The sequence below is a fragment of the Trichinella spiralis genome, assembly GCF_000181795.1.
Source record: "Trichinella spiralis strain ISS 195 chromosome Unknown Scfld1, whole genome shotgun sequence".
Taxonomy (NCBI): Eukaryota; Metazoa; Nematoda; class Enoplea; order Trichinellida; family Trichinellidae; genus Trichinella; species Trichinella spiralis.
Window position 1 is genome coordinate 36,243 of NW_003526940.1, and position 11,513 is coordinate 47,755.

Sequence of the window (11,513 nt, forward strand, 5' to 3'; positions counted from 1 at the left end):
TTTTATTGTCACACTGAGTGAGTGAATATGCATATTTCAACCAATTTAAATGAATAAAACAATTTCAATTCATTGTTTCGAGATTCAATGCATGACGACGACATTGTTTATTGCACTGTATTAAAAAATTTGCACAGATTTGTGGATTTTTAAAATTGTCATTATCATTCAAAACCACTAAAAACTATGCAAAAACAACATTGAATACGATCATTTTTATTTAATTCAACGTTATAAATAAGCAAAATAATTCCCGTGAAATTTAAATAAATCTTAAATTTGCACATAATATGTTCATTAACTTGCGTAGTAAATCGTAAATTACCGATGTATATATCTCTCTTTGTTCATTTGGATTTGAATTTTCTCGCTGCATACAGAAAGGCATTTCATATTTTACATGAAATATTTTGATTTTAATATCATCCGATAGTCTGATAAAAGCTGAAATCAGCAAAGTATACTAATACACATAAATAAAGGACAAAAAATTGAATTATTCAAAATATATCAACAAATTTGAAAATAATCAAACCGTACTCTTCATAATTCAACGATGGTGAATTAATTTATTATGAATTGCAAAATTTGAACAACTCCTTTGAAATTTAAATTATTTTATCTGGCGCAAGTGTTGCTTCTTGTTCTCTTTTTTCAAAGACTTTTTAGAAGATAGCATTAAAATGTTTGAGCAAACAAAATGAGTTTTAAAGAAGCAAAGTTCCACTAAATTTGACTGGTGATAAGGAAAAATATTTTATTTACGTAAACGTGTTGTTGTTGTTGATAAACTGCAGAGCAATTCCAAAATGTTGACAAACGTGCTCGCGTTTATTTTATATGCAAATTTTATTAAACGAGTTATTTGTTACTTTTGGATTTATTATTTTATTAAAAATTGAGAATAATAAAAAGTTTTCATTCAAAAATGAAAATTTTGTTATTGTTTTACAAATATGAATGGTTTTCTTGAAAAGTTTTAGAAAATTTTTTATTACTATTACAAAAAAACGTATTATTATTATACCGAAAATGAATATTTTTCAAAGTAAACTTAATTCAAATTGTAAACTGAAAAATGTTTTCTGTTTGTATTAATTATTAAAAATATAAGTCAAAAATGAACTTAAAATTTTCACAAGAAAACCGGTTCAAGTTTAAAATTTATCAGATTTAAAGATTTAATGATTAAAAACAATATGTGTGTGCTTATAACAAATTTCAGATATTTATATAGCACGTCAGTAAATGCTTAAGATTTACGAATAAACATATAAGCATATATATGATCATCAATTTCAAGCAAATAATGAATGTTGTTCATCCCCTAGAATATCTAAACAAAATAATTTAATTTTTAAATGCCGTCGAGAGATGATGAGTAAATTTTACATTTACATTGAATACGCATAAATTTACATAATTCGTGATTAACACTGCAAACAGCTGATGTTACTTTTTCAAATATTCAATTGCTGATTTATTGCTATTAATGTTTAAAACAACAACAACAACAACAACAACAAAAACAATCCAACTGTACAGCTTTATCAAAGTTCCATTTCGAACATTGCCTCTAATATAATGCATACGACTGTCATCATTCTGCGTTAAAGATTACCAAAAAACAGATGTAAAAAATAAACAGTCTTTTTGAAATATTTTCAAAAATCACATCTCAATTAAAGTGAGAGATGAGTGTGTACTAAATGTGATTTTTCCTTTTAAATAATAATTTGTAATGCAATTGAATTTACTTGCCATTTTATTAACCTTAGCAGATTATTATAAAATGTTGGATAAATTTGCGACTTTTATATCAATTCCCAATCGTACGCATATTGAATGAATAATATTCAAATTTAGAATTTCATTTGAACTTTGCAATTCAAACACCTCAATCAATTATATTCCTCACCCCCCCCCCACATACACACACACACTCAACAACGTATATTGAAAATAATATCAAGCATTATCAATAGAATGATTTATTAAAACAGATTTAATGAACTGAACACACTGTACAAAAGAATCATGTGCCATTTTTACATTATTCAAAAAAACTTAAACAAACAACGTACACACGCATATTAGTCTTTTTGATGATGAGCAGCGGCAAATGAGAAGACACAGAGGATGGAATAACAAATTTGGTCTGCCTAAAAAAATAATCAAATGTACAGAACGCAAAATACCAATTTTTAACTGCATAAAAGACACGCAAAATAGCAATGTCCATTGGGATTGATTGTGTCAATATGATTAATTTTGAAAATATTCAACATGTAACAATAAAATAAGTTTAAATGTGAAAAAAGGTATACAATTTCATAAATTGTGCATTGTTGAATAATGGTAGATGTTGTTCAACGTTGGAATATATAATGATAATAATTGAATAATACTTTTTTTGGCGGTAGTTTTGTTAAATTAAACATTAAATTAGCTTTGTCAAATTATCTAGAGCAAAAAAATTTTCAGCGATTTTTTCTCTTGTGACTATTTATGAGTAGAATAGAAGTTGGAGAAAATAATTTTGACAGATCAATTTCAGAAAAGTTTTGTTTCGTCAAAGAAATGATCAATCAGTCAATCAATCAATGTTCATCAAAATAAGATCAGTAAATCAGATTCAGTGAATGGTTTATATATTTTTTTTTAATTTCAAATTCAAATGCACACTAAAATGGAAAAAATATTCAAAAAATTTATACCGAACAGATAACAAATAAATAAACAAACAAACAAACAAACACAATTCATGCACACAGTTCAAGCAAATTGGGTGCAAACAGCCACAGATATCATGCGATGAATAGCACGGCCAATGTCCGCAGCCTGAAAAATACAGCAAATTCTTTTTTTAAATTGACCACTATTCATGCTTGACTTTGTACATTGAAAAAATTGAAGAAGCACAATTATATTATTGCAGATGAAATATAAAAAATTTTACAAATGCATGGGTCATCTTTTAAATAGTACAGTATGCCTGTCAAATTTAAATTTAAACGCTAGATTAGTTTACTTTTTCAGAAATATTTCAAAATAAAAACATGAAAAAACCCATACAAATACACAAAATATATACAGACTTAAATGTTGAAAAATAAAAAAAAAGAACTGCATCGTGTAGTCAGTTTAAAAAGGATAAAAAAAGCTCAGAAGCAAAAAAACTGCTCGTACAGTAACCACATGAAGTAGGTCAAATGCAAATAAGTCAACAAGCGCAGCTTGTACTCGGTTAAACTTGGACCTTTTGATCGATGCTGTTGAAAAAGCAAATAAATTTTGTAATCTGAAAACACCTTGAGACAAAAAAATAAGATTACACTGATTGCGGTGGCAATAAATAAAGTCCACTTTTGAAAAGTTGTTACGTAGAGAAGAGTACAAAGTGCAAAAAACAAATGTTATAAACAAACAAGCAATAAAATTTACGTAAACGTGGCAAAAAAATAATGCGAAAAAACAACAACAACAACAAATATAGATAATAAATAAAAGAAGATGATTAAGTTTATGCGTTTTAGTTTCGCTTTATCAATTTTGATTATAATTTTTAATTTCCTTTTCCCCAGTTATACTGCTAGTGCTCGCTCAGCAGAGAAACGTATTTGGAATTAATACGATTATTTGTCCAATGCAAGCCTTGCAATTGACGTCATCTATATTCTTCATTCAATAATCAAGTTTACGCAATGAAATTTATTTTTAGAAAATGATAACACAACACAACAATTTCATTCATTCATCCATTCAATCTCTCTCCCTCTCTTTCTTTCAATGGATGTCAAATAATTTTTATTAATTAATTTCTATTCTACTTTTTAAAACTACAGTGTATATTTTTCTATTTTGTTAATTTAAAGTGAAACTGACTAAAACTGTTCATCGAAAAACTCGGAAAAATAAATAACATGCTGATTGAAAACAGTGAATAATAATTTTTAATTTCCTCAAAAGAGCCAAAGCTTAGCTGAATTGACTGACTCAAATAATTCATTTACTTACCATTGGAGAAAAATATTTTTTTGTAATCAACTGATTGTTCTCTTGTCCTAAACATATGCAAAAATAAAAAATTGTTTGTTTGTTTGTTTATTTATTCATTTATAAAAAGCTACTTCAAGCAAGCATGTAAAAAAACTTACTGAATTCTTCCAAAATAAATATATTTCCACCGTAAGTGTTGCATTTCTTTATGTTGACCAAATCGACAAACCACTGAAACAAAGATTTTGAAAATTGTTGTTTCTTTTGCAAAAAAATATGATGAATTAATTAATTATACAGCAACAAACCTTGACATCGGCAAAAGTAAAAATCAATCCATCGATGCGCACGTTCAACAGTCCGTTTTGGTTGGTTTCAATATCTTGAATGGGAAATTCACCGCACAATTCTTTGCCTTCAGAATATGAATGCAAATTTATTACAATCATAAAATAAGCTAAAATAATGTGCAAAGAAGAAAAAAAAACCAACTAACCAGGCAGCGCGACTTTTCCCTTCGCCGCAGCTTTCTCCATCACAGACTTTGCATAAGTGTACAAACTTCGACACTGAAAATGTGCATTGGAAAGAATAAAGAGAAATAGAATTATTAAAATTTCTTCATGTTCTACAAGTGAAACAAAATGACCGCATAGTTACTTTTTTGCAGTAAAATTTGTTCAACGACACTTTGCCTTCGCTATTCCGTCTCCACAAGCAGACAACTTTCGTCTTTGGCGAATAAGTCATGTTAACCAACTGTTCAAACCACCAGCGTTCCAAGATGCTTCCATTAATACCGCGTAACATTATAGCTTCATCAGAAACCTGTACAGACAATAATTGCACAATTTATTTTTTTTATTCATGAAAATCAACTCTTCTCGCAATGGGCAACAAATTAATACCTCCAAGAACATCATATCGCCGAAAATATCAGAACCACTGTGAACAGTAAATGTATGCTTTTGAACAAGCTCATAACTGCAAGCTTTCAATTGGATACCGTTTCCCTTCTGAAATGATAACGAATAACAAAAAAAAAATTAAATTCTAATAATATGTTCGTTCCACTGACTCACCAAAAAATGTATCCGATCGAGAACAGAATTAATTTCCTGCGAACACACAAGTCCCACGTGCGCTTTTCCAATTAGCCGTCTGATTTTCTGCTGTATTAGCTGCTTGGGGCAGTTGACCATCAGCATAACGGCGCACATGTTGTGCAGAACAGTGGTCAAGAGTTTGTCTTCTTCGAGTTCAAGCCGCTTGCGATCACTTTCCGACATGCTTGCATATCTTCAACAGTGGACAATAATATCTCATTGAAACCGATAAAAAGAATAAACCTTTCAATTAATTCGCAAGGTTCTTGATCCATTCCGACTACATCCCTTTCTTGTGATACGGTGTCATAGAAGACATTTTCCCAAAACTGCATGTTACACCACAACGAAGTTGTTGTGTTCACTGAAAATAATCAAAATTAATAATTTTGAAATTTGTTTCTATTTTAAATTTACAATACATACTCAGAAGTTCCTCGTATAAATAACATTTCTCCATGATCGGCATTCTGTGCATTGTCGCTGCTGTGTTGTCATAGTCCGCCAAATTTCCAGAACTTCCCGTAAAATTTTTTGCATTCTAAATTTTCAAAAATAAAAGTTTAAAATTAAAAACACTCGATGGAAATATTTGCCTTGGATCGTTCTCTGTTTGTCAGATTGGGAGAAAACTGCTCAGATGGAAGCTGTTCATCGCTTGATGTACTGGACATCCTCGGCGGTGGAGGTCGTACAGGCTTTTTCGTGTTATTCTGATTGATGCTAACATTGCGCAACGACGAACGGTTGTTTCCTCTTTCAATATTGATAGGGGTATTATCCTGTGAACACGGACCACCAAATGATCCTCTTCCACCGGGCACTGAAAGTAACAATTGAAACAATAAGAATATTAATTAATATAATGACCAATATATACTCGGATTTCCGTTCACGGTGACCAAATTGAGAGAAGGCTGTTGAAAATTTTCAAACGGTTGTGCCAAACCCGACTGACTCAAATCATGATACGATGATCCTGATTTGACATTTCTCTGAATTTAAATAAAGTTGGAACAGAAAAAAAAGACATTAAACTGATCTATCAATCAATCGACCAACCGACAGTGATTGTTACCTGGTTCAAAGAAGCGTCGACCTCTTTGACCCAGTAATGGGAGTGAGCAATTTCCAAAACTTGCAATGCGGATGCAACGCAAGGGGCGTTGACGGAGTTGAATGAAAATTCCAACCCGCTGATGATATTTTGCAAAAGACGAACAATACCACGACCAACGTTACGGCTAACTTGCTAAGAAATTACAAACAGAAATTCAGCTTATTTTGTTGTTGTTGTTGTTGTTTTTGAAAGCTATTTTATTATTTTGTTTTAAATACCACATCAGCGAGGTATTCATTTTCTTGAATGCTATTCTTGCGGTGCAAATTCAGCCGTTTGGTTGCCAATATGCGAAGGCTTTCATCTTCCATCAAACGTCTGAACCGGTGCATGGTGAACACCCCGACGCCGTGCCCAGCAAGCACGTTGTCGCACGCTTCTTTGACCGTAAGTTGGCTTTTGCTGCGCAAAAATTTAAATTTAAATTTAAATTTAAACTTGCTCCACTTTCTCAATTCTCACTTTGTTATAGCGTCGGCACTTGGCCGCTTCGACCGGCTCGTTGCTCCCCTTTTCCATCTGTTCGCCTCTGAATCCAAAGATCCTATGTCTATGGAAACAACGCTCGACTTTTTCATCGCTGACAAATAAATATTAAAATAATAAAGACAAAAATTATTTTCAAATATTAAAATAAAACCCGCATACGTCCGTTTTTGACAAGTTTGACAGCTGGCACGGTTTTCAGCATTTCGTTGAAAACCGCCTGCGTTTTTCCGGCGTAGTTGGTCATCTGCGAGTTGAACGAAGACAAAAGCTTGGCTTTGCTGATGCTATTTGCCGGGCTGAAATCCCCACTGCCACCACCACCACCACCACTACCACCATCCAAATGGAACGAATTCTGAAATTTACAAAAGTATCAGAAAAAAAATCAAACCCCATCAACGTATTGATCCGATAGATTCGGGATTATTCAAAATTTACCAACAAGGAAAACTTGTGCCCAGGGGTTTTCTGTGTGGGTGTGGTGGCTGTGGACGACGACGTGACCACAGATCTCAGTGATCCTTCGGCAGTTAGCGAAGAGGATGCGCTTTCACTGCAGGATGAAGCTGTCGGTGTGAAATTGGCCGAATCGTACGAATCTGACTTTTCAACCTGAGCGCCAAATTTGAAAAAAAAATCAGGCTATCCTGCTTGAAAGCCATATATGCTTACTTTCAAATCGGTTTTCAGTGCTAAATTTTGCGCCAATTTTGCAAAATCGTTCTCAGAATCAATGTTGCAAGTGGAAATTGAAGACGGACTGCTCAATGCGGAACTCGGTGCAGAATTCGACAGCGAAAACACACTCTCTGAGCCGGGAACTTCAAGAGTCAACGGCTGATTGTACACATTGTTCACTTCGCACAACGGTCCGTCAGAATATGTAAAATCTGAAAAAATAATTCAATTCAATTTAATTTATTTCATTTTTTTAATTAAGTATTTAAAAAATCAATTAATTACCATTGGAAGCATCGAATTCACAAACTGACGTATCGAACAGAAGATCTGAAATGCTTGACAACGAACTGCTAGAACTTCCGCTGTCATCTTTATCATTATCTAGCCAATCGTCTAGATTCCAATTGAAAACAAAAATAAATCAATTAATTAATTATGAATTTAAAAAACACCACCTTTTTCTCTGTGCATTGACGAATCAATGGAACATGAATTCCACGCATTGATTAACGAAGAATCAGGAAGTATAACTTCAAAATTGATCACCGCCAAATGTTCACCGTACCATTTCACTTTATCCCCGATAATGTAAGGATCTTCAACACCTGAATACTTTGAAAAATAATACCACAACAAAATAAATTTCAAAAACAAACAAACAAACAAACAAACATTCTCCTACTAACCATTCTGTACTCTTATGTATGCTTCATTTTTCGGCATCAAAGAACATTCGGCAAAATATTCAATTGCCTATTAAATGCAAATTGATCAATCGAGGAGATTTAGTAAAAATTTGATACCTGCGTTTGCAAAAAATCCCGCACAAATACAGACGGAATTGTTCTAGATTTGATCAACGAATCGGGCAGCAAAGCGACCACCGGTCTGGGATAAAGGCGCAACGTACGGGTGTGTTCGGAAAAATTTCCAAGAATGTTGGGCGAATTGAAAAATCGTACCTTACCAAACAATAGATGGAACATTTTGAACATGATTAAGAGGTGAAAAAATTGACGCTTACCATGGCAATTCGTAAATTGATATCAATTTCATCAGGATCCACCACGCATGATGATTCACCGGTTGTATCGACTGGCGACGACGCTTCTGCATTTGGATTATTACCAGGAGGTGTGCCAATGAACGCAACGGCCTGCAAAAAATGAACATCTCATTCTGAATACATTCAGTTACATTCAAATTCACCTGATTGAAGTGCGCAAGAAGAGTCCTTCTATCGGGTTCAGGTACAACAGGTATGGTCACACACTTCGGTATTGTAACCTGAAACTTATTCTCCCATTAAAAAAATATTAATCTGAATTAGAACAGATGGCAAGGATAAGGAAAAAAATAATTTTTTTTCTTTTAATAGATAAAGAACAATTCAATTCAGTTATAAATTTTGAGCTTACTTTGCTCGAATCCAAATCGACAAACACAATGTCGGTTGGTAACACGGAAAATTGCCTCATTTCAAAAAAAGAAGCTGGAATACCAATAACAAATGGTGTTGGCGCAAGAAGAAGCTAGAAGAAAAAAAAACAAAAAATAAAATATGCTACAATATTATAATAATTCTGCACTTGTTCTGCGCCAGTAAGACAAGGAGGCAGCAGTGGAATGACGGGAAATAAATATTCCATAGGATAAAGAAGACTAATTGCTGCCAGCACGCACAAGCTGACTGCATTATAATCTCTCGATTGAAAAAGCACCTAAAAAATATATGTAAAATATACGTTTCAAACAAAAAAAGAAATGCAGATGCATAATTAAATGTTATTGAATACTTTATTTTCCAACATAATACAAAGAAGAACGGTCATCGCGTTCTCGGATCCAAGCAATTCAATCAACAAATAAAGCGGAAAATCAACCAAAGTAAATCTTGTATGATTAGGCAGTGCAAATGTCATTACTTCCGATATGTCGGGGGGCAATACTTGAAGCTTAAAATAGAAGGAAAAAAAGAATATTTAATTGAAACAAAAGTCAAAAATTAATAATAATTCACCTCGACTCTCGTCAAACCAGGAACCGGTACAGGAGCGCTGAGTAATTTCAATATCCAAGTTTCGAGTTGTCTAATTTCATCCATGACCAAAGCGGGAATGTTTTCATGCCAAAGTCCCAACAGTGCTGCCCAAACGCCATCCCTGGATGAAAATTCAATTCGACATTTCAAATATTTTTTTGAAATAAGCAAAATTCGCTCATCTACCTGACCAGTGCGTTGTTATTAGCCATTTTTAAGCTCACTTGCTCGTTGCAACAGTCGACAAGTCGTCGTAGCACGCACAACAGTTGGCGGAATTTGGTGAAAAACGGATGGTGACTGATGATGCACAGGCTGACCAGTGAATAGAAGCGGTTGCAAATTCGCCTCTTCGCCTTCACCCTCTGAGTCAAACTCTGCGACTGTCTAGCCGACTGCATCGCCTCGGCGACTTTTCTCCTGGCGTCGAACGGCTGCATAAAGTTCAAACTTATCCCATAGCGCAGCTTGTTCGAATCTTTCTCAGTCAACGTGAAAACGAAATTCGTCGCATCCCTGCTAGTCGACATCGACCCGGCGGATACTGTGCAACCGTCCGGCTGGCAGAAGTGGACAACGTCCGGCGGCAAGACGAAATCGTCGTGATTCGAGCTAGGATAACGCCGAAGCAGTTCTGATCGGTTGGTGCAGACTGTATGGGCCGAAATGTACGGTCTTTCAGAATCCGACGCCTGGTTGAACGAGGACATTTTACGAGCTTGACTAAAATTCGCCTCTCGACTGCCCACTATCACCAAATAGTCGATCAGTCTCGGGCATATGTTCATCCGCTTGTCGCAACACTTTTGTCCAACCATCTTTGTACAGGCGACCAAGTGTAAATTTGAAAATTTAAATTTTTCCAACTGCCTTTCCGACAATACTATTCAGAGTTGAATTTGAAACGGTGATCGAATGCAAAAGCACCATACCAAATATTCTGCCAAAAAAATTGTACATTTGTACATTTTTCAACAATGCAAAAGGAAATTAACAGTTGCATAAATTGCATCCTTCACAAAGTTGATATAATCAATTATTCCACTACTCATTATAACTTATTTATGAGGCTGAAATTTATACTAAATGACTTACTTTAATAGAGCAAAATTTCACGTTAAACTCTAAATTTTTTAATAATGTGATTAACAAATCAACACGCAAATGAAGTTAATAACAACTTCATTTGATAAGAGAACCATGTGTACGTCCGGCAAATGTGTACTTTACAATCATTTACATTATTACAGTATACATAAAAACAGTCGCAACGAGAAATTTATCCAGTTGAAATAAGATTGCACGCTATTACTGAATAACGACGAGCGGTAGAAATTCAGCAAATGAGAAGTGGAAAATTAAACTTTCGACCAAATAAATAATTATAATCGAAAACTACATACCGATAAATCGCGATAGCTTTGATTTTGCGAAAAAAAATAAGAACTGATGAAATATCTCAGAAGAAGCGGCTTTGTATATTGTCAGTTCGACAGCAAATCTGCAAATGACAAACTGTCCTATCGTGTATGCTTATTCTCAAAGCTCTGAACAAACAGTGCCAAAACTGAGCTATTGAATTAATTGTACGCGATTGAACAAACACCGCTTTGTAGTGTACTTACTGGTTGGCTTACTGAATTTCCGCCATGTGAATTGCGAATCAGATGTTGTTGTTCATAAAAAATATTAAAATTTAAAGTTTACAACTTTGCGCAATCAGTTGGTGGGAAAATTGTTCAAATTAGTCATATTCAACGTTTGAAAAGAAGAAAATTTTCAACAATTCAACATTTGCTTATGCAATGGAATAAATTACAACGGAATCACCAGGAAAAAATACAAAGGATACCAAAAAAAGGTACAAATAAAAGTTCGGAGAGTGAAAGTGTGCGTTGAAGACAAAATGCCATATTGAAAGCTGGCTAAATCAAAATTGTCAGAAAATCAATTTAAAAATCAATTTTCCCACCGTTTGGAGAAGCTGTTCAGTTGAAATCATTTGATCGAATTAGCATTCATGACGAAGATGAGAACAACCAACACGGTCACAAATGGGAAATTATGTCCGGGCAAA

At 33.8% G+C, this 11,513-nt stretch overlaps 1 protein-coding gene across 1 annotated transcript; it reads right to left on the bottom strand.

Annotated features, from left to right (window-relative positions):
• Positions 1-2,093: 2,093 nt before the first annotated feature.
• On the bottom strand, positions 2,094-10,254 carry Tsp_07088 (MAP kinase-activating death domain protein). The gene is given in 30 exon segments (XM_003381348.1): positions 2,094-2,162; positions 2,797-2,841; positions 3,181-3,301; positions 4,154-4,230; positions 4,308-4,456; positions 4,496-4,568; positions 4,660-4,827; positions 4,908-5,015; positions 5,082-5,298; positions 5,349-5,469; positions 5,532-5,541; positions 5,556-5,646; positions 5,685-5,928; positions 5,986-6,100; positions 6,184-6,357; positions 6,444-6,627; positions 6,688-6,805; positions 6,874-7,069; positions 7,153-7,326; positions 7,387-7,604; positions 7,678-7,788; positions 7,848-8,007; positions 8,199-8,357; positions 8,420-8,551; positions 8,605-8,682; positions 8,814-8,927; positions 8,985-9,116; positions 9,192-9,350; positions 9,416-9,557; positions 9,623-10,254. The coding sequence occupies 30 exon segments, from the start codon at positions 10,252-10,254 to the stop codon at positions 2,094-2,096; spliced, it is 4,491 nt and encodes a 1,496-aa protein (XP_003381396.1).
• Between the last annotated feature and the right edge of the window lie 1,259 nt (positions 10,255-11,513).